At 44.0% G+C, this 24,714-nt stretch overlaps 1 protein-coding gene across 1 annotated transcript in view; it reads left to right on the top strand.

Moving 5' to 3' along the window:
• Positions 1-24,714, top strand: part of CNTNAP5 (contactin associated protein family member 5) — a 334,380-nt gene that overhangs the window by 210,938 nt on the left and 98,728 nt on the right. The window contains exons 9-12 of the mRNA XM_069982421.1: positions 3,727-3,876; positions 4,307-4,478; positions 12,174-12,280; positions 18,115-18,234. Of these exons, the coding sequence (XP_069838522.1) occupies positions 3,727-3,876; positions 4,307-4,478; positions 12,174-12,280; positions 18,115-18,234 (549 nt within the window). The remainder of the gene's footprint in view (positions 1-3,726; positions 3,877-4,306; positions 4,479-12,173; positions 12,281-18,114; positions 18,235-24,714) is intronic.

The raw sequence follows: 24,714 nt of genomic DNA, 5'->3' as shown, positions 1-24,714 counted from the left end.
GAGATCGCCCCCCGTGACGTTGTCATGGAGGAGCGATCTCCGCGTCTGGTGCCGGCCGGGGTCTGCGCCGTAATGGAGCTGATCCTGGCTCGGCATTCTATTGCTTTTGGATGCAGCAGCCACTGATCTCATCGATCTATGTTGTATATCTATACAGCATAGATCTCTATGAGAGATCAGAGTGTATATACTAGAAGCCCCCTAGGGGGAATAACCCTAACCCCAGGGAGAAATAACCCTAACCCCAGGGGGGAATAACCCTAACCCCAGGGGGGAATAACCCTAACCCCAGGGGGGGGGGATAACCCTAACCCCAGTGGGGGGAATAACCCTAACCCCAGTGGGGGGAATAACCCTAACCCCAGGGGGAATAACCCTAACCCCAGGGGGGCTTCTAGTATATGAGTTAAAAAAAAAAAAGTGTTAAAAGCCCCCTCCCCTAATAAAAGTGTGAATCACCCCCCTTTTCCCATTTTATAAATAAAAATAAATAAATAAACATGTTTGGTATCGCCGCGTCCGTAATCGCCCGAACTATTAATTAATCACATTCCCGATCTCGCACGGTAAACGGCGTAAGTGGCAAAAAATCCCAAAGTGCAAAATTGTGCATTTTTGGTCGCATCAAATTGAGAAAAATTGTAATAAAAAGCGATCAAAAAGTCGTATATGCGCAATCAAGGTACCGATAGAAAGAACGCACCATGGCGCAAAGAATGACACCTGACACAGCCCCATAGACCAAAGGATAAAAGAGCTATAAGCCTGGGAATGGAGCGGTTTTAAGGAACGTATATTTGTTAACAATGGTTTGAATTTTTTACAGGCCATCAGATACAATGAAAGTTATACATGATATATATCGTTGTAATTGTAACGACTTGAGGAACATATATAATATGTCAGTTTTTCCATAGGACACACGGCGTAAAATCGAATCCCCCCAAAGAAAAAGAATAGCGTTTTGTTGTTTTTTTTCAATTTTCCTGCACATTTAATTTTTTTCTGGTTTCGCAGCATATTTTATGCAAAAACTCAGCCTGTCATTGCAAAGTACAATTAGTGACGTAAAAAATAAGGGCTCATGTGGGTCTGCAGGTGTAAAAATGCAACTGCTATGGCCTTTTAAGCACAAGGAGGAAAAACGAAAACGCAAAAACGGAAATTAGCCTGGTCCAGAAAGGGTTAAGTCAAGGGTTAAGAAACTGCTGCCCATGGTAAAAAACAAAAAAACACACAAAAAACATGGGGCCAAATAATAACTGGTATTCACAGAGGAGAAAATGCTTCTAATATCCAGTATATATTATTACTATCATACATGTCCAGTATATAATATAGGGTCACATTATTTAATATCCAGTATATATTATTACTATCATACATGTCCAGTATATAATATAGGGTCACATTATCTAATATCCAGTATATATTATTACTATCATACATGTCCAGTATATAATATAGGGTCACATTATCTAATATCCAGTATATATTATTACTATCATACATGTCCAGTATATAATATAGGGTCACATTATCTAATATCCAGTATATATTATTACTATCATACATGTCCAGTATATAATATAGGGTCACATTATCTAATATCCAGTATATATTATTACTATCATACATGTCCAGTATATAATATAGGGTCACATTATCTAATATCCAGTATATATTATTACTATCATACATGTCCAGTATATAATATAGGGTCACATTATTTAATATCCAGTATATATTATTACTATCATACATGTCCAGTATATAATATAGGGTCACATTATCTAATATCCAGTATATATTATTACTATCATACATGTCCAGTATATAATATAGGGTCACATTATCTAATATCCAGCTATAGGGGAGCGGCGTCCACCATCCCGGCCTCCCGCTCATGTATACACATTACATAATATATTGCACATCTGAGACTCCTGAGATTCTCAGCTCATGACAAGATTTCTCCAAGGAAATCCACCTGACTGGTGACACTACAGGCGCAGGAATCCCCGGATACCTGATTGTGTTACATTATAATAGTCAGGGTGACTGGGGAGGAAATATAAGGTCAGAAGAGACAATAATAGCAGCAGTCACTGACCGAGAGACGTATAGGACGAGCGCAGACACTGAGGATATTATATCTAATACCCATCCATCCAACTACTCTCTATCTATCTATCTAGATAATTTGAATCTTGGAGCAGCACCACCCAAGGTGTATTGGGTGCCTGTGGGAAGTAGAGACCACGACTTGACTATCTATCTACCTCCTATCTATCTATCTATCTATCTATCTATCTATCTATCTATCTCCTATCTATCTATCTCCTATCTATCTATCTATCTATCTATCTATCTATCTATCTATCTATCTATCTATCTCCTATCTATCTCCTATCTATCTCCTATCTATCTCCTATCTATCTATCTATCTATCTATCTATCTATCTATCTCCTATCTATCTATCTCCTATCTATCTATCTATCTATCTCCTATCTATCTATCTATCTATCTTCTATCTATCTATCTATCTATCTGTCTATCTATCTATCTATCTATCTCCTATCTATCTATCTATCTATCTATCTATCTCCTACCTATCTATCTATCTATCTATCTATCTATCTATCTATCTATCTATCTCCTGTCTATCTATCTATCTATCTCCTACCTATCTATCTATCTATCTATCTATCTATCTATCTATCTATCTATCTATCTATCTATCTCCTGTCTATCTATCTATCTATCTCCCATCTATCTATCTCCTATCTATCTATCTATCTATCTATCTCCTATCTATCTATTTATCTATCTATCTCCTATCTATCTATCTATCTATCTCCTATCTATCTATTTATCTATCTATCTTCCTATCTATCTATCTATCTATCTTCCTATCTATCTATCTATCTATCTCCTATCTATCTATCTATCTATCCTCTCGGTGCATCAGGTATCAGCACAGGTGATATAATTATAGTCAGTGCATCAGGTATCAGCACAGGTGATATAATTATAGTCAGTGCATCAGGTATCAGCACAGGTGATATAATTATAGTCAGTGCATCAGGTATTAGCACAGGTGATATAATTATAATCAGTTCATCAGGTATCAGCACAGGGGATATAAGCCACACAGTAGTAGAGTGCTCAGACACACAGTAGTAGAGTTCTCAGACACACAGTAGTAGAGTGCTCAGACACACAGTAGTAGAGTGCTCAGACACACAGTAGTAGAGTGCTCAGACACACAGTAGTAGAGTTCTCAGACACACAGTAGTAGAGTGCTCAGACACACAGTAGTAGAGTGCTCAGACACACAGTAGTAGAGTGCTCAGACACACAGTAGTAGAGTGCTCAGACACACAGTAGTAGAGTGCTCAGACACACAGTAGTAGAGTGCTCAGACACACAGTAGTAGAGTGCTCAGACACACAGTAGTAGAGTGCTCAGACACACAGTAGTAGAGTGCTCAGACACACAGTAGTAGAGTGCTCAGACACACAGTAGTAGAGTGCTCAGACACACAGTAGTAGAGTGCTCAGACACACAGTAGTAGAGTGCTCAGACACACAGTAGTAGAGTGCTCAGACACACAGTAGTAGAGTGCTCAGACTCAGTGAGTGCTCATGTATTTCCTATCTTCTTCTTATATCTTATTCAGCATATATAAAACCTCCAGGAGTAACCTACTATTTATTTTCCAGGCAGCGCTTTAAATGACGGCCTATGGCACTCAGTGACCATCAATGCAAGAAGACATCGCTTCTCATTGACCCTGGATAACGGGGCGGCCTCATCCGTCCACGCCACCCTCCCAGTGCAGATCTCCACCGGCCACCAGTATTACTTTGGAGGTGAGATGTTCAGTTATGATAGAGACAGACGGACATTGTTTATAATTTACAGTGTACAATATAAGAGCTGCACCCTGTCAGCCATATACAGTCAGGATTGCTGGGTTGGAGGTGTCACCTGGGTGTTAATATAGCCCCACATTTTGACTCTTTAGAAAATCAAATAAACCAAAAATATAAAAGAGAAGCAGATTGTGGGGAGCTGTGATAATGGCTGCAGCAGAGGAGAAGACCGGAATGGGACGCCTCTCCCCATCTGCCATCTTCATTTCTTTCATAACCTTGGAGTTTATGACAAAGCTTATGTAATAAAGGAGACCCGAGGATAGTGAGACGGTCTGAGACCTCAGGGTCGTCCATCAATAAGGCTCATAAAAAAGAAATGCCTTATCCCAAATGTGATTAGCTGCGTCTGTGTCTCCCTGAGCAGGATGCCCGGACCCGCTGGCCGATTCCTCCTGTACAAATCCCATCTCCTCATTCCAAGGATGCATGAGGCTCATCTTCATTGATAATCAGCCCAAGGACCTGATCGCTGTGCAGCGCGGCGCCCTGGGGAACTTCACCGATCTGCAGATTGATATATGCGCCATTAAGGACAGGTAATTCCTATTCTCAGCGCTCCACGTGTATCTGGGTGTATGTGAGAAGAGACCTATGTGCATAGAGAGGATATATATATATATATATATATATATATATATATATATATATCAGAGAGAGAGAGAGAGAGAGGATAGAGGGATCTATATGAATAGGGAGGATATAGGGATGTATATGAGTAGAGAGGATTTAGGGATCTATATGAGTAGAGAGGATATAGGGATGTATATAGAGAGGATATAGGGATGTATATGAATAGAGAGGATATAGGGATGTATATAGAGAGGATATAGGGATCTATATAGAGAGGATATAGGGATGTATATGAGAAGAGAGGATATAGGGATCTATATGAATAGGTAGGATATAGGGATGTATATAGAGAGGATATAGGGATGTATATGAATAGAGAGGATATAGGGATGTATATAGAGAGGATATAGGGATTTATATGAGTAGAGAGGATATAGGGATGTATATAGAGAGAATATGGGGATGTATATGAGTAGAGAGGATATAGGGTTGTATATGAATAGGGAGGATATAGGGATGTATATGAATAGAGAGGATATAGGGATGTATATGAATAGATAGGATATAGGGATGTATATGAATAGAGAGGATATAGGGATGTATATGAGTAGAGAGGATATAGGGATGTATATAGAGAGGATATAGGGATGTATATGAATAGAGAGGATATAGGGATGTATATAGAGAGGATATAGGGATGTATATGAATAGAGAGGATATAGGGATGTATATGAATAGATAGGATATAGGGATGTATATGAGTAGAGAGGATATAGGGATGTATATAGAGAGGATATAGGGATGTATATAGAGAGGATATAGGGATGTATATGAATAGAGAGGATATAGGGATGTATATGAGTAGAGAGGATATAGGGATGTATATGAATAGAGAGGATATAGGGATGTATATAGAGAGGATATAGGGATTTATATGAGTAGAGAGGATATAGGGATGTATATAGAGAGAATATGGGGATGTATATGAGTAGAGAGGATATAGGGATGTATATAGAGAGAATATGGGGATGTATATGAGTAGATGATTTGCGGCTGTGACCGGCGGCCTCATCAGACGTCACCCCGATATAAGACAGAGAAGCACAATAATTCACCAGATGGGAAAACCAAATAAGAGGCGAAAACTATAAGTTATTCCAGAGTTTTTCCTACTTAATTCCATTGAAAAAATATTCTTCCTCCTCTTTAGTTGTCCTTCTTCCTCCCCTATCTTTTCCTTCCCTTCCTCTCTTCCTTTACCTTTCTCTCTTCTCCTCTCCTCTCATCCTTTTTTCTTCTTATTCAGAGTTGAATAAAGCTGCTTGGCAGCCCGAGGCAAATTACAGAGAGGCGATCACATCCCGCCCACATGTGTCTGTATATATATATATATATATATATATATATATATATATATATATGTGTGTGTGTGTAATCATGTTGATGGAGTTTTTTATTATTTTTTTTAGCATACATATATACACATACAGATGTTTACATGACCTGGAATTTGAAAGTGACTTATATCCAGTGACTCAGGGGTGACGTTGTCTCTGATTGCAGTCACTCACTTTTCTCTTTCTTTTTCATCTAGCGTGGGCCGTGACTCTTATCTCAGAATCTGACAGAGAAACATTTTAGGTTCCTGTCTCCAGCACGAATAATAGTTAGGCCCCTATGGGTTTTCATATAGTAGTTAGGTCCCCTCTGTGCCCCCATTTAGTAGCTATCCCCGTTCTGAGCTTCCATACAGTAGTTAGCTACCTTTGGGCTTCCATATAGTAATTAGGCCCCTCTGGGCTTCCATACAGTAGTTAGCTACCTCTGGGCTTCCATATAGTAATTAGGCCCCTCTGGGCTTCCATGTTAGCTACCTTTGGGCCTCCATATAGTAGTTAGGCCACTCTGGGCTTTCATATAGTAGTTAGGTCCCCTCTGTGCCTCCATTTAGTAGCTATCCCATCTCTGGGCTTCCATACACTAGTTAGCTACCTTTGGGCCTCCATATAGTAGTTAGGCCACTCTGTGCCCCCATTTAGTAGCTGCCCCACCTCTGGGCTTCCATACATTAGGTTGTTACCTTTGGGCTTCCATACAAGCTCCCCCAGTTTTTAGTATCCCCCCCTGGTAGTTAACCCCTTAGTAAAGCATATCTGCAATGTAGTAACGCTCATGCAGGTATCTCCCTAGTAGATAGTCCCTGTGGTAGCTGCTTCCCCCAAGTAAGTATCCCCAACCTAGGTATCCCCTGTGTGGGTATCAATAACCCCCATGCAGGAAGTCCCCCCCCCCCCCCCCAGGCAGTTGCCCCTCTGGATTAATATTATCCCCCAAGTATGTAAGCCGCTTGTAGGTAGCCGCACCCCATGTAGACATCTCCCTGGTAGTTAGGCCTCCATAGATAGTATTCCCCAATTTAGTATTCATCCTATAGGTATTCGGCAAGCCCACATCCCGACCCTTCTCCTGGCCCCTGCTTCCTTTGCTTTCTCGTTTATTTCCATTTTTTCTTCTCATTTTTCCCTTCTTCCTTCCCTTCTCCTCTCCCCCCTCCTCCTCCTTTTTCTCCTCTTCCTCCTCCTCCTTTTTCCCCTCTTCCTCCTGCTCCTCCCTTTTGTCCTCTTCCTCCTTATTCTCCTCTTCCTCCTCCTCTTCTCTTTCTTCTCTTCCTCCTCCTCCTCCTCCTCTTTCTTCTCTTCCCCCGTCTTCTCCTTCCTGCTCCTCCTTTTTCTTCTCTTCCTTCTCTTTCTATTCTTTTCCTCCCTCTTCCTCTTCCCTTTCCCTGCCTCCTCCATCACTTTGCTCCATTTCCATCCGTTCCTTTCTTTCTCTTCTTTTAATTTTTTATCCTTTCTCCTTCTTCAGTTTCATCGCCCTTTTACTGCATCTTCTTTCCATATTCCTCTGTTTTATCTTCTTTACTCTCCCACTTCTTAGGCCCCATCTCTACTATTCTGTTTCCTAATTTCAGAGGGTTCTGTTGGGGGTTGTAGTGTTCTTTGTATGAGGTATAGTAGAATTGTGTTATGTTTATGTGCATGTTGGGGGTTGTAGTCTTCTATGGATATAGTATAAAAGATTTGTATTCTGGTCATGGCTGGCACTTGTGTCATGCTGGGGGTTGTAGTGTTCTAGTAGTATAATAGATTTGTATTGTGGTCATAGCCGGCACTTGTGTCATGCTGGGGGTTGTATACTTCTATGGATATAGTATATTATTTATGTATTGTGGTCATAGCCGACACTTGTCTCACGCTGGGGTGGTCCTCCATTGGGATTCCTATAGTTATCACTGACTTTTCACTGGACGTCTCTTACTATTATTTCACATTTGCAGCTGAATAAATAGAGAACTGGAAGAAATGTTGTCAGACGGACGGATTCAGCGAGAACCCCGTTCTATCCCCCGGCCCATTCTGGTCCTGTCAGTGAATGGAACCTAATGAGCCGCTTGTGGATATAGGATTCTGGCTGAATAGACGTCTGATTGAACGCTTCCTGTGAATGGTGAAATCCACAGGAAAAAAAACTAAAAATAATAATAAAAATAATAATAAACCCCTTTTTGTTTAAAACCAAATGAAAAGAAGGATTCAAGCGCCATTTTATTCCGCTCTGTCACCATTTCTGTTGGTGCCGGAGATTTATTATTAGAGGTTTTGTTTATTACAAATTGTTCCTGTGATTCAGTTCAATCAGCACCTGAAGAATCTACGAAAATTTACTGAAGGGGCACAGAGGCCCATCTGGACCGACCTACCTATACCCACCTGTACCAGTCCACCCGTATCCCCCCACCTGGACTCACCTACCTATACCCACCTATACTAACCCACCCGTATCCCCCACCTGGACTCACCTACTTATACCCACCTATACTAACCTACCCGTATCCCCCACCTGGACTCACCTACCTATACCCACCTATACTAACCCACCCGTATCCTCCACCTGGACCCACCTACCTATACCCACGTATACCAACCCACCCGTATCCCCTACCTATATGAAACCACCTGTATCCACTCACCTGTACAAACCCACCTATACCCACCTATACCCACCCACCCGTATCCCACACCTGGACCCACCTACCTATACCCACCTATACTAACCCACCCGTATCCCACACCTGGACCCACCTACCTATACCCACCTATACCAACCCACCTTTATCCCCCACCTATACCAAACCACCTGTATCCAAATACCTGTACAAACCCACCTATACCCACCCATACCAACCCACCCATACCCACCTGTACAAACCCACCCGTATCCCCCACCTGGACCCACCTACCTATACCCACCTATACCAACCCATACGTATCTCCCACCTATACCCACCTGTACAAATCCACCTATACTTACCTGTACCAAGCCATCTATACCCACCTGTATCCACCCACTTGTTCAAACCCACCTATACCAACCCACCTATACCCATCTGTATCAACCAACCTATACTAACCCACCTGTACCCACCCACCTGTACAAACCCACCTATATTTACCTGTTCTGACCCACCTGTACAAACACACTTATACCGATCAACCTGTACAAATCCACATATACAACTAACCTATACCCACCCACCTATACCAACCTACCTATTAGAAGCCACCTATACTTACCTGTACCCACCACCTGTACAAGTTCACCTATACAACTTACCTGTATCCACCCACCTACCTGTACCAACTCACCTCTACCCATTCACCCATACCATCCCACTCCCACCACCTTTACAAATCCACCTGTGCCACCAACCTTTACCCACCCTCCTTTCCCTATAAACCTAAAAGTAACGGATGGTGCGATAGAGCTTTTCTCTTTCTATCTCTTCTATGGTCTTCCCCTCTATTCCCCTCTATCCTCCTCCATCACCCTCTATCCCCCTCCTCCCCTCTATTACCCTCCATTCTACTTCCTCTCTATCCTCATCTATTCCCCTCCATCCTCCTCCTCCACCTCTATCATCGATCCTCCATCCCCCATCTCCCTCCATCCTCCCCCACCGCCCCCTTTCCCCTCCTCCCGCTCTATTCTCTTCTATCCCTCTCCATCCTCTTCCCTTTCTATCCTCCTCTATCCTCCTCCCCCTCTATCCTCCATCACCCTTTTCCCCCTCCTCCACTCCATCCCCTCTATTCCCTCAATCCCCTCCTCCCCCTCTATTGCCGTCTATCCCCTCCATTCCCCTCTATCCCCCTCAATTCTACTCTATCCTTCTCCTCCTTCCCCTTCCTTTCCCTCTACCCCCTCCATTTCCCTTTATCCTCCTCTATCCTCCTTCATTCCCCTCTATCCTCCTCCTCCCCCTCTATTGCCCTATATCCCCTCTATTCCCCTCTATCCTCCTCCTCCTCCATTCCCCTCTATTGCCCTCTATCCCCCTCCATTCCCATCTATCCCCCTCTATTCCCCTCTATCCTCCTCCATTCCCCTCTATTCCCCTCTATCCTCCTCCATTCCCCTCTATTCCCCTCTATCCTCCTCCATTCCCCTCTATTCCCCTCTATCCCCCTCCATTTCCCTCTATTGTCCTCTATCCTCCTTCATTCCCCTCTATACCCCTCTATCCCCCTCTATTCCCATCTATCCCCCTGTATTCCCCTCAATCCCCCTCTATCCTCCTCCATTCCCATCTATCCACCTCTATCCTCCTCCATTCCCCTCTATTCCCCTCTATTCCCCTCTATCCTCCTACATTCCCCTCTATTCCCCTCTATTCCCCTCTATTCCCCTCTATCCTCCTACATTCCCCTCTATTCCCCTCTATCCTCCTACATTCCCCTCTATTCCCCTCTATCCCCCTCTATTCCCCTCTATCCTCCTCCATTCCCCTCTATTGCCCTCTATCCTCCTCCATTCCCCTCTATTCCCCTCTATTGCCCTCTATCCCCCTCTATTGCCCTCTATCCCCCTCTATTGCCCTCTATCCTCCTACATTCCCCTCTATTGCCCTCTATCCCCCCTCTATTAGGGACCCCCAGTGGCATCTCCAGGGTAGGGTCAGGTGACAGTGAGCGCCCCCTCATCTGTCTGACCTCTTAGATGCCGAAGTTACTATTGACTATGGCATCTAAGTGGTTAAACATCTGGGACCTGAGTTATATCAGCTATTTCAGTAGTTCTCCCTGTCAAAGGGGTGTGTCCCTTCACTGTTTGGCCCTGGCAGCATTGATTGGGTGTCACACTGTGCAAGACACGCCTCCAAATTGTAACACCCACTTGTCAATGTATTAAAGTGTTCTAGAAGGAATAAAAAAAAAATTACCCAAACACTAAGAAAGAAGCTCCAGGATTGTTATTTTATGTGGAATACGAGAATTTACTAAAGATACGTGTATGGAGAACGGACAGGTACAGAGAAAGAAATGAATGGTACGAAATGGTAAATATAGGTAGCAGGCCTCTGTAGCCCCTCATCCCCCCTGTACACCACGTATATCCTATATACTGATCACATAGACCCCCTTGCCGGGCCTGACGCTTCATGTTTGGCCTCTGTAGCCCCTCATCCCCCCTGTACACCATGTATATCCTATATACTGATCACATAGACCCCCTTGCCGGGCCTGACGCTTCATGTTTGGCCTCTGTAGCCCCTCATCCTCCCTGTACACCATGTATATCCTCTATACTGATCACACAGACCCCCTTCCCAGGCCTGAACCTTCATGTTTGGCCTCTGTAGTCCCTCGTCCTTCCTCTACGTGACTTTTATCCTATATACTGATCACACAGACCCCCTTCCCAGGCCTGAAGCTTCATGTTTGGCCTCTGTAGTCCCTAGTCCTTCCTCTACGTGACTTATATCCTATATACTGATCACACAGACCCCCTTCCCAGGCCTGAAGCTTCATGTTTGGCCTCTGTAGTCCCTAGTCCTTCCTCTACGTGACTTATATCCTATATACTGATCACACAGACCCCCTTCCCAGGCCTGAAGCTTCATGTTTGGCCTCTGTAGTCCCTAGTCCTTCCTCTACGTGACTTATATCCTATATACTCATCACGCAGACCCCCCTTCCCAGGCCTGAAGCTTCATGTTTGGCCTCTGTAGTCCCTAGTCCTTCCTCTACGTGACTTATATCCTATATACTCATCACGCAGACCCCCCTTCCCAGGCCTGAAGCTTCATGTTTGGCCTCTGTAGTCCCTAGTCCTTCCTCTACGTGACTTATATCCCATATACTTATCACACAGACCCCCTTTCCTCCCCCAGGAACCGGTATTAGTTATTGGTCAGACATCGCAGCAGCCGCCACCGATTCTGTGAAGTTTCAGACTAATTAGAATGTATGTATTCCAGGCAAGTTTTTTGTTATGCAAATGTCCCTAAAACCATCCAGCAAGTTCCGGCACTTTCTCTCTGAGGTTTGTTATTTCACTGGCATTACAAAAAAAAATCCATTTGTAATTGAGTCTGAGGCGAGTCTCTTTGAGAGAGTGGTTGACTTTTGTTTAGTAATTTTGCGTATCTGGTTCATCAATTTTCTGAGTATCCACCATTTGAAATTATTGATTTGCTCAGATCTCTTTCAGTCTCCACAGCTAATTAACTGTCAACATCATTGGCGTCATCTCCACATCCCGTCCTCAGCTGCTCGGTGACACTCGCAAATCACACTCTGTGGACTTCTTGTTTCCAATAGATGCCTGCCAAATTACTGCGAACACGGAGGAGAATGCTCGCAGACTTGGAGCACATTTCACTGCGACTGTGGGGACAAGGGCTACGCGGATGCCACTTGCCATAGCTGTAAGTAGTCCTCTACCTCTCTATACGGCCGGCGGGAGCCAGTGCAGATTATGTAACAATTGGCCATCGTGGTGCCCATCTGTTACTATTATGGAGCGCAGGCTCCGGGGGAATGAATGATCGTTCATAGACTCGGGTATTAGAAAATAAATGTGGCTGAGGATGTACAGTAATAAACCCCGAGGATGGTGGAGGGTGGGGACCCCGGAGAACGAAGCGGGAGATCCCCCCATATGAGAGGGGAGGGTGCGGATGTAGCATAAGGATGGGTAGGACATAATAAGAGGGAGTTTTACAAGACGCCAACAATACATTACTCCAGACATTTTATTTTACATTAAGTATAAACCAAAATAAACTGAAATCAATGGTAATGTAGTGTAAAAAAAATGATGATGATCTCCTTCCTCCCTCCCTCCTTCCTCCCTCCCTCCTTCCCTCCTTCCTCCCTCCCTCCTTCCTTCCTTCCCTCCTTCCTTCCTTCCTTCCTTCCTATCTTCTCCTTCATCCACCATGTTGTTTTTCCTTCCCCTGCTGGTTCTATGTCTTTAGAGCTGCCCTCCCCTGCTGGTTCTATGTCTTTAGAGCTGCCCTCCCCTGCTGGTTCTATGTCTATAGGGTCGCCCTCCCCTGCTGGTTCTATGTCTTTAGAGCTGCCCTCCCCTGCTGGTTCTATGTCTTTAGAGCTGCCCTCCCCTGCTGGTTCTATGTCTTTAGGGTCGCCCTCCCCTGCTGGTTCTATGTCTTTAGAGCTGCCCTCCCCTGCTGGTTCTATGTCTATAGGGTCGCCCTCCCCTGCTGGTTCTATGTCTTTAGAGCTGCCCTCCCCTGCTGGCTCTATGTCTATAGGGTCGCCCTCCCCTGCTGGTTCTATGTCTTTAGAGCTGCCCTCCCCTGCTGGTTCTATGTCTTTAGAGCTGCCCTCCCCTGCTGGTTCTATGTCTATAGGGTCGCCCTCCCCTGATGGTTCTATGTCTTTAGAGCTGCCCTCCCCTGCTGGCTCTATGTCTATAGGGTCTGTACCTCCTCCCCATATATCGCTCAGTATAGCGGGATGTATAGAGACAGGACAGGGACCTATCATCCAGCAGATAATCCATAGTAAATAAATCTTCCCCCGGCCCATTACACCTTTCATAAGGCGATGATAATTTTCCTCAGAAAGTGATGATGTTCCTGCGGCCACCTACAGAACGCAGCTGCACCGCCTCACATTGGAATTGATCATCTTCAGGAATTGCTATAAATTAACTGCGACTTTCACAAGGAATAAATATAGAAATCTCATTGCGCACTCCTCCTCCTCCTCCTCCTCTCCCCCACAGCGCCGCTCTTGAGGTATAGTGCTCACTCCTCACCAAACTCCGCGCTAAGTGTTACTCAATTATACGTGATGGGGGGGTGCAGGTGGCGAGGAGGTAGCAGCCGCCGCCGGGTGTGAACTTACATCTGAAGAAGCTTTCAGCTATTAATTATAAGTGTGACTAGAAGCATTAATAAACCTGTTAGAGGGGAAGGTTGTCGCTTCGTGCTGCGATCTATCACAGAGCCCCGCCAGGTAAGGCTGAAGGAATGATCCTCCTGATAAAGCCGATTACATCGGGGATCACTGAGCCCCAAATCATCACATTAACCCCAAATCCTCAGTCTGCAGAACAGTATCCCCAACCTGCCGCCCTCCAGCTGCTGCAAAACTACAACTCCCATCATCCCATCATCCATGGGAGGAGTAGTTCTGTCACCTTTGTCAGGGCACGATGGGAGGAGTAGTTCCGTCACCTTTGTCAGGGCACGATGGGAGGAGTAGTTCCGTCACCTTTGTCAGGGCACGATGGGAGGAGTAGTTCAGTCACCTTTCTCAGGGCACGATGGGAGGAGTAGTTCAGTCACCTTTCTCAGGGCACGATGGGAGGAGTAGTTCTGTCACCTTTGTCAGGGCACAATGGGAGGAGTAGATCTGTCACCTTTGTCAGGGCACAATGGGAGGAGTAGTTCCGTCACCTTTGTCAGGGCACGATGGGAGGAGTAGTTCAGTCACCTTTCTCAGGGCACGATGGGAGGAGTAGTTCAGTCACCTTTGTCAGGGCACGATGGGAGGAGTAGTTCAGTCACCTTTCTCAGGGCACGATGGGAGGAGTAGTTCCGTCACCTTTGTCAGGGCACGATGGGAGGAGTAGTTCAGTCACCTTTCTCAGGGCACGATGGGAGGAGTAGTTCCGTCACCTTTGTCAGGGCACGATGGGAGGAGTAGTTCAGTCACCTTTCTCAGGGCACGATGGGAGGAGTAGTTCAGTCACCTTTGTCAGGGCACGATGGGAGGAGTAGTTCTGTCACCTTTGTCAGGGCACGATGGGAGGAGTAGTTCTGTCACCTTTGTCAGGGCACGATGGGAGGAGTAGATCTGTCACCTTTGTCAGGGCACGATGGGAGGAGTAGTTCAGTCACCTTTCTCAGGGCACGATGGGAGGAGTAGTTCTGTCACCTTTCTCAGGGCACGATGGGAGGAGTAGTTCTGTCACCTTTGTCGGGGGACAATGGGAGGAGTAGTTCTGTCACCTTTGTCAGGGCACGATGGGAGGAGTAGTTCAGTCACCTTTCTCAGGATATATTTATCAGAACACGATGGGAGGAGTAGTTCCTTCACCTTTGTAAAAGTTGTACCTTTAGAACCATTATGCAGCAGCTTTCTAAGGACATGATGAAGGTTCTATTTAAAAATCTCCATTCTTCAAGGACTTAGCAGCTGCTGCATGTCCTGCAGGTGGTGGTGTATTCTCTCCAGTCTGACACAGTGCTCTCTGCTGCCACCTCTGTCCATGTCAGGAACTGTCCAGAGCAGCAGCGAATCCCCACAGACAACCTCTGCTGCTCTGGACAGTTCCTGACATGGACAGTGGTGGCAGCAGAGAGCACAGTGTCAGACTGGAGAGAATACACCACTTCCTGCAGGACATATAGCAGCTGATAAGTCCTTGAAGACTGGACATTTTTTTAAATAGAAGTAATTTACAAATCTCTATAAGGGTACAAACACACACAGCAGATACGCAGCAGATTTGATGCTGTGTTCAGGCAGCAGTAAATACGCAGCGTATATGCCGTGTGTGTTTGTACCCTAACACAACTTCCACACAAGGTCCTTAGAAAGCTGCTGCATAATAGCAATGGTTCTAAAGGTTTTACAAAGGTGACAGAACTACTCCTCCCATCGTGTCCTGATAAATGGGTCCTGGAAAAGGTGACAGAAGTAAATTACAGGTGATAGAAGTAAATTACTAATCTGTATACCTTTCTGACACCAGCTGATGTGAAAACATCTGTTTTCTTCAGAGTACCACTTGGAGATGTATGTAGTGTCCATAAAAATGGAATACCACTCTGGTGCGGGGGACGGCGGGAGTTCATCAGCAAGATTTGTAAAAGTTGTGAAAGTTTTTGCGCATTTTGTCAGGACATGATGGGAGTTATTGTTTTACATCAACTGGAGAGCTGCAGGTTGGGTAGCACCACCATAGCAACTTTATTATTCATTTATAGAGAACTATTATCCAGGTTGTCTGAGGGTGCACATCCGATTATTAACACTTTAACTTATTATTTCAATGAATTCATAAAAATCTCAACTTTTTTTTCTTTAAAGTATCTTTATAGGGTCAGAACTATTGTTCTCCAAATTCCTTGCTTACCTTCACAAAGACATACAGTGACATAACTAAATTCTGTATATCTGCATCCATCACCAGGGGGCGCTCACTGCATATCGTACAAATTTATTGCTGGAAATGAACCAGAATAAAAATAAACAATTTTCATGAATGGAGCAAAGCAAGTGGACTAATCTTTTAGTTTCTTTCAACTTTGACCACCAGATGGCGCTGTACTGATGGTAAATCCCTACCACCAGATGGCGCTGTACTGATGGTAAATGCCTACCCCCCAGACGGCGCTGTACTGAGGGTTAATCCCTACCACCAGATGGCGCTGTACTGATCTTGAATGGCTACCACCAGATGGCGCTGTACTGATGTTGAATGGCTACCACCAGATGGCGCTGTACTGATGTTGAATGGCTACCACCAGATGGCGCTGTACTGATGTTAAATGGCAACCACCAGATGGCGCTGTATTACTGCAAGGAAGTGACGTGTTTCGCCCTGATTTGCCCCGCCTCTAACAGATAGATTGGCTACTAATCAATGAGTGAATAATTGATGGCTCTCTGTGTAGTCCTGGGTCCCGGCACAGACAGTGTAGCCAGTGTATAATATTTCGGAGGCCGTGACAATGAATCTGAGGCCTCATGGTGCCGATAAATAATAAATGACCCCCCTTCCTCTATTGATATCTCACTGCTTTCCATTAGCGGCGCGGCTCACGGGCGGCCAGCTCCTCCATGATGTTTAGCACATTCTCGGGTGACTCCAGGAGTAACCATCTGCGGAGTGATTTCCCATTGCAGCCGACTCGGGTTTGTGCATTGAACGTCCGCAGCGTCATTGCTGAATGTATAATTACTGCTGCTTTAATTAAAATCCGACCTGAAGAGCCGTAAAAATCTCCTGATCAGCAATATATCCCAGAAGGCTCCGGGCAGAGAACATTCCCCGCACTTCATGGGTCCTCGGAATAATCCGGCCAGCGGTGACTGCGCCAATGGCTTCTCGGGGCTCAAAGGCAACGACATCATGAGGAAAAGCTCAGATGGCTCGAATAAAAATAATGAGGAAATACTTCTATATTCTTGATGGTTTTCCGTATATAAGGAGCCGTACAGCAATGGCTGTCACTCACACACCAGCTCTCCGCCCCGTCCTCCTCACACACATGCACACTCACTCCAGCAGAGCATTCATGGGTTTTTTAGAATGGAGTAAGCCCCCCCCCCCCCCCCCCCGACACCTCCAGATTCCTTTGTTCTCTCTCTAGACTCCTCTATCCTGCTTAAGACCCCTCTATTCCCAGCAGACTCCTCTGTCCACTCCAGATGCATCTATCCCCTTGAGACCCCTCTGTCCCCTCCAGGCTCCTTTTAACCATTCCAGACCCCTCTACACATTCTTCTAGACCTCTCTGTACCCTCTAGACCCCACCTTAGGGTCTCCTGTTCCTTCCTCCAGTCCCCAGTGCCCCCTCCAAACTCCACACTCCAAACTCCACACTCCTTTTTATCATCCAGACTCCTCTGTTCCCTCTTCTTGACCCCTCTGTATCATCCAGACTCCTCTGTTCCCTCCGCCAGACTCCTCTGTATCATCCATACTCCTCTGTCGGTGACATCAGACAGACTCAGCCCCCCATCTACAGGGTCATATTAGACTATTACGCAGGATCTTTGCAGATATAAAATAGCGAAACCTGAAAATTCTTTGTGAAAAGTAAATAAGTAACAAATACATAGTAACATATACATAGTAACATATACATAGTGACATATACATAGTAACATATACATAGTAACATTTATATATTGACATATACATAGTGACATATACATAGTAACATATACATAGTGACATATACATAGTAACATATACATAGTAACATTTATATATTGACATATACATAGTGACATATACATAGTGACATATACATAGTGACATATACATAGTAACATATACATAGTGACATATACATAGTAACAAATACATAGTAACATATACATAGTGACATATACATAGTGACATATACATAGTGACATATACATAGTGACATATACATAGTAACATATACATAGTGACATATACATAGTGACATATACATAGTGACATTTACATAGTGACATATACATAGTAACATATACATAGTAACCTTGTTTCCTCCTCTCCCCTTTGCAGCCTTGTATGAAGAGTCCTGCGAGGCTTACAGACACAAGGGTTACCCGTCCGATTACTACTACATCGACGCCGATGGAAGTGGCCCCCTGGGACCTGTCCGTGTTTACTGTAACATAACCGGTAAGTGTGCGGCTGGTCATCCATATGTAACCTCGCCCATAAATATGTCAGCTGGGGTTGGGAACCGTATAAAGAATTATTAGTCACTGGTTGTTACTATACATAGACCATACTGTATCTGTTACTGCAGCCTCATAGAGTTATTAGTCACTGGTTGTTACATTGTAAACACTATACTGTAACAGTGACCGCAGCCTCATAGAGTTATTAGTCACTTGTAGTTACTATATAGGCACCATACTGTGACAGACACTGCAGCCTCATAGAGTGATTAGTTACAGTTGTTACTATGAAGATACTGTATCAGTGACTGCACCCTCATGGAGTGATTGGTTATTCATTGTTTTTATATAGACACCATACTGTATGAGTGACTGAACTCTCATAGAGTAATTGGTCATGGTTGTAATTATATAGACACCATACTGTATCAGTGTATGCACCCTCATAGAGTGATTAGTCATGGTTGTTATTATATAGACACCATACAGTAACAGTGACTGCACCCTCACATACTTATTAGTCACTGGTTGTTATTATATAGACACCATACTGTATTAGTGACTGCAACCTCATAGAGTGATTAGTCATGGTTGTTACTATGTAGACACCATTCTATAACAATGACTGCACCCTCATAGAGTGATTAGTCATGGTTGTTATTATATAGACACCATACTGTATCAGTGACTGCACCCTCATAGAGTTATTAGTCATGGTTGTTATTATATAGACACCATACTGTATCAGTGACTGCAACCTCATAGAGTGATTAGTCATGGTTGTTATTATATAGACACCATACTGTATCAGTGACTGCAACCTCATAGAGTGATTAGTCATGGTTGTTATTATATAGACACCATACTGTATGAGTGACTGCACCCTCATAGAGTGATTAGTCATGGTTGTAATTATATAGACACCATACTGTATGAGTGACTGCACCCTCATAGAGTGATTAGTCATGGTTGTTATTATATAGACACCATACTGTATGAGTGACTGCACCCTCATAGAGTGATTAGTCATGGTTGTTATTATATAGACACCATACTGTATCAGTGACTGCAACCTCATAGAGTGATTAGTCATGGTTGTTATTATATAGACACCATACTGTATGAGTGACTGCACCCTCATAGAGTGATTAGTCATGGTTGTTATTATATAGACACCATACTGTATCAGTGACTGCAACCTCATAGAGTGATTAGTCATGGTTGTTATTATATAGACACCATACAGTAACAGTGACTGCACCCTCACATACTTATTAGTCACTGGTTGTTATTATATAGACACCATACTGTATCAGTGTATGCACCCTCATAGAGTGATTAGTCATGGTTGTTATTATATAGACACCATACTGTATCAGTGACTGCAACCTCATAGAGTGATTAGTCATGGTTGTTATTATATAGACACCATACTGTATGAGTGACTGCCCCTCATAGAGTGATTAGTCATGGTTGTTACTATGTAGACACCATTCTATAACAATGACTGCACCCTCATAGAGTGATTAGTCATGGTTGTTATTATATAGACACCATACTGTATCAGTGACTGCACCCTCATAGAGTTATTAGTCACTGGTTGTTATTATATAGACACCATACTGTATGAGTGACTGCACCCTCATAGAGTTATTAGTCACTGGTTGTTATTATATAGACACCATACTGTATGAGTGACTGCACCCTCATAGAGTGATTAGTCATGGTTGTTATTATATAGACACCATACTGTATGAGTGACTGCACCCTCATAGAGTGATTAGTCATGGTTGTTATTATATAGACACCATACTGTATGAGTGACTGCACCCTCATAGAGTGATTAGTCATGGTTGTTATTATATAGACACCATACTGTATGAGTGACTGCACCCTCATAGAGTGATTAGTCATGGTTGTTATTATATATACACCATACTGTATGAGTGACTGCACCCTCATAGAGTGATTAGTCATGGTTGTTATTATATATACACCATACTGTATCAGTGACTGCACCCTCACATAGTTATTAGTCATGGTTTTTACTATCTAGACACCCTACTATAACAGAGACTGCAGGGATCTCGCATTTTTCACTGTGCCCGGGGATGGAGCTTTCTTTGTGTCTTTGTATTTTTACACGGAATGTGACAGAAGTTTCTGCGTGTGATAACTCAGTCGCTCCGCTGTGCGTTGTGTCGCTCTCGTTTCCATTATCTCAGCAGTTTCCCAGATTTTCCAGAATGAATTTCACACATATTTATAATCTGTCGTCTGTTCATTTCCTGCCTGCTCAGTGGCCGATGTGGGAGCAGGTATTATATAACGTCTATAATGCTGAGACTTTATGGATAAGCTGCGCCAATCACATCCCCATGTACGACTAATACGCCATAGAGGCAAGAACAACAAATCTCCATAATTACAGCTGCGGCTGGTGACAGTGGGCATGCTGGGGATTGTATGTGCAGGCTGCGGCTCCCTGATGCTGTGGAGGGGAGAGAAATGTTACTACGTGGCAGTATAGTTGTCAGGGCCTCATCCATCACTGATCCTTCTGTATCCGCTGCCCCAGTCTCCTGGCTGCTATCCGTATGATGGCCACCTGCAATATCCAGAACTATACAGCAGCCATGTTGTTTTATAAACTTTGCAAACTTATTAGAAATAAATGTGAGCTTTTATATAACTTTAAAGGGGTTCTCCAGCGCTCCAGAATTTTAAACATGCTTCTGCCCTATTAGTAAACACAACAAACATGCTATACTTACCTTTCTGTGCTCCACCAGTGTCCCCTGCTGACTGTAGCCACGGTTACTTTTGGGAGTGACAGCCTTCTCAGCCAATCACCGGCCAGAGCGATGTACTGTCTAAATCAGTGATTGGCTTAGCAGGCTGTCACTCTAGAGACAAGCTTGTCTCATAAGTAACCGCGGCTACAGACAGCGGTGGGAAACCAGTGGCCACATTAGGACACCGAGGAAGAGGGGGGAGGTAAGCCTTGTAACATGTTTGTTATGTTTACTAATATGGTAGCAACAGGTTAAACATTTTGTACTGCTGGAGATCCCCTTTAAATTGTTGGTGTCAGTGAATTCTGGGGTTGTGCTGAATAAGAGGGGGGGGGGAGTTCTTCAAATATCTGATGGCAGAAACCCAATCTTTTGGTGCACACTTATGGGCATTAGTTCTCTATAGATAATAATTCAGAATAGACAACTTTATATATAAGCACATGTAACCTATATTGATGTGTTAGCAGCACAGGCAGATTTAGGATGAGAGAAGTCAGGTGCCTAGGGCGACAATGAGGAATGGCGACATACAGAATAGCAAAACTGCGTCCAGTGCTGCAGGTGCCGACAGGTGATGAGACTTCACTTTAATGAATGATTGTCTATGTGAGAGGGACAGGAGGAGAATAAGAAAGGCAAATGATCAGCAGGAGAAGGAGGAGAAGAAGAAAGAAGGAGGCGCAGGAGGAGGAGAAGGAGAAGAAAGGAGGAGGTGCAGGAGGAGGAGACAGAGGAGGAAAGAGGAGGGGGAGGAGAAGAAGAAAGGAAGATGATGAGCAGGAGAAGAAGTAGGAGGAAGAGAAGAAGGAGGAGAAGAAGAAAAAAGGAAGCGCAGGAGGAGAGGAAAGGAGGAGGTGCAGGAGGAGGAGACAGAGGAGGAAAGAGAAGGGGGAGGGGAGGTCCAGGAGGAGGAAAGAGGAGGAGGAGGACGAAGAAGAAAGGAAGAGGATGAGCAGGAGAAGACGGAAGAGAAGAAGAAGAAGTAGAAGAAAGAATGAGGTGCAAGAGGAGGAGAAAGAGGAGAAGGAGAAGAAAGGAGGAGGTGCAGGAGGAGGAGACACAGGAGAAAAGAGGAGAAGGAGGAAAAGAAAGTAAGAGAACAGGAAGCAGGGGGAGAAGGAGCAGGAGGAAAAAGAGGAAGAGGAGAAATAAAGGAAGAGGAGGAGTTGGAGGAGGAGAAGAAGAAAGGAAGGGGAGGAGGAGGAGGAGGAGGAGGAGGAGGAAAAGAAGAAAGGAAGAGGAGCAGCAGGAGGAGAAGAAAGGAAAATAAGTAGGAGCCGGAGGAGGAGAAGAAGAAAGGAGGAGGAGGAAAAGGAGGAGCAGGAGGAGAAGTAGAAGGGAGGAGGAGGAGAATAGCACATGAACAGCTTATCTTGGGTAAGAAGAGAGCTGATCCTGCCCGGGGTAGTTGGATCTCTGCCCTTATTCCATGGTGCATTGTAGTTTTGAGGCTTTTGTACATCCCCACCATGATGAGGTTTATATCAGGATGAGGTGGAGGAGTTATTACGCTCTCCGGCTCTATTATTACTGTATATTACTGTAGATCTCTCGCCTGAGCTGGTAATTTACACTTTGAGGCTTTCTCGGTCATTAATGCGCCTTATCTAACCCTATTTGTGATGATTTTGATTATTTTATGCTAATTAATGTTAATTCCTCATCAAGCCTCTTGAGCTCATCCTCTCGGCGCGGATCCGGCGTCTCTTCTCCTGCAGCCATTAACCTCAGACTGGTTTCTCAGCTGTAATCCCGGCTCTTCTCTCTCACTTTTCCCTCTCGAGGGTTTTCTGCATGGATCATGTGAGAAGAACCTCCAGGAGACTCATAATGATCAGGAGGTTAGAAATGTATATCAGAGCTGGAATCATAAAGCAGCCGAGGAGCATGGATGGAGGCGTCACTGAAACATTAATACATAGCTGCAGGGGAGCAGAGTGATTGTGTCTGTACGGGGAGAACCCCATGACCTGACGAGGAGAGAACAAGGCGGATCAGTCCTGACCCTGCGGAGAGAAGAGCCGCATCACTATAGACAGGACGTCCTTGTAATGACCTTCATAACTCGGGAGAAATATCTAGTAACAAGACATACAAGTCATTTCTAAGGGAGGAAATGTAATCTATCTATCTATCTATCTCCTATTTATCTATCTATCTCCTATCTATCTATCTATCTATCTATCTATCTCCTATCTATCTATCTCCTATCTATCTATCTATCTATCTATCTATCTATCTATCTATCTATCTCCTATCTATCTCCTATCTATCTATCTATCTATCTATCTATCTATCTATCTATCTATCTCCTATCTATCTATCTATCTATCTATCTATCTATCTATCTATCTATCTCCTATCTATCTATCTATCTATCTATCTCCTATCTATCTATCTATCTATCTATCTATCTATCTATCTATCTATCTCCTATTTATCTATCTATCTATCTATCTATCTATCTATCTATCTATCTCCTATCTATCTATCTATCTCCTATCTATCTATCTATCTATCTATCTATCTCCTATCTATCTCCTATCTATCTCCTATTTATCTATCTATCTATCTATCTCCTATCTATCTATCTCCTATCTATCTATCTATCTATCTATCTATCTATCTATCTATCTATCTCCTATCTATCTATCTATCTATCTATCTATCTATCTATCTATCTCCTATCATCTATCTATCTCCTATCTATCTATCTCCTATCTATCTCCTATCTATCTATCTCCTATCTATCTATCTATCTATCTATCTATCTATCTATCTATCTCCTATCTATCTATCTATCTATCTATCTATCTATCTATCTATCTCCTGTCTATCTATCTCCTGTCTATCTATCTATCTCCTATCTATCTATCTATCTATCTATCTATCTATCTATCTATCTATCTATCTATCTATCTTTCCATCCAGATAAAGCAATATGGCGGGCTTCATAAATGGTGGAGGGTGTCAGGCATAAAACATATCAGGAAAGACTTAAAGAGGATTTACCATCAGGTACATTCTCTTTAATCTGACCCACGGATAGAACGGCGCTGTCACAGGTTCGGCCCGGTTCCCGTGTACGGCGCCGTTCTTTGCACGGGTACCGGGCCGGGGCTGAAGCACAGGAGGTGGGCCGGCTCGCCCCCAGTGGGAGGGAATTCCCTCCCCTCTATGACGCGGCATAGATGTTACATCCTCTTTAAGAGCCAGTTCACACTAAGATTGTTGGAATTCCGCGGCGGAGATTTCCGCTGTGAAATCCCGCCGTGCTCAATGTGCTGCTGTAAGTGAATGAGAGGGCGCACGCTCATCCGCTCCCTCTCCTCTCCGCTCAAAGAAATAACTTGTTACTCCTTGGAGCGGAGAGCGGCGGCAGCAGACGAGCGCGCGCCCTCTCATTCACTTACAGCAGCACATTGAGCACGGCGGGATTTCGCAGCGGAAATCTCCGCCGCAGAATTCTTACGATCTTGCTCAGTGTGAACTGGCCCTAAGGATGTAAATCTGTATAGTCTGGAGATAAAAAGGGAAAGGGAGGACATGATGGACACCTTCATATATGTTACATGTTACAGGAATAAATACAGTTCAGAAGGGAGGTGTTTTTTTAGGAAAAAAACTGAACTCAAGAAGAAGAGGAGACAGTGAGAGGTTACTGGGGGAAATACCAGAAG

This window comes from Dendropsophus ebraccatus, chromosome 9 (assembly GCF_027789765.1).
Source record: "Dendropsophus ebraccatus isolate aDenEbr1 chromosome 9, aDenEbr1.pat, whole genome shotgun sequence".
In the NCBI taxonomy this organism is placed as follows: domain Eukaryota; kingdom Metazoa; phylum Chordata; class Amphibia; order Anura; family Hylidae; genus Dendropsophus; species Dendropsophus ebraccatus.
This window is presented reverse-complemented; position numbering and strand designations above follow the sequence as displayed.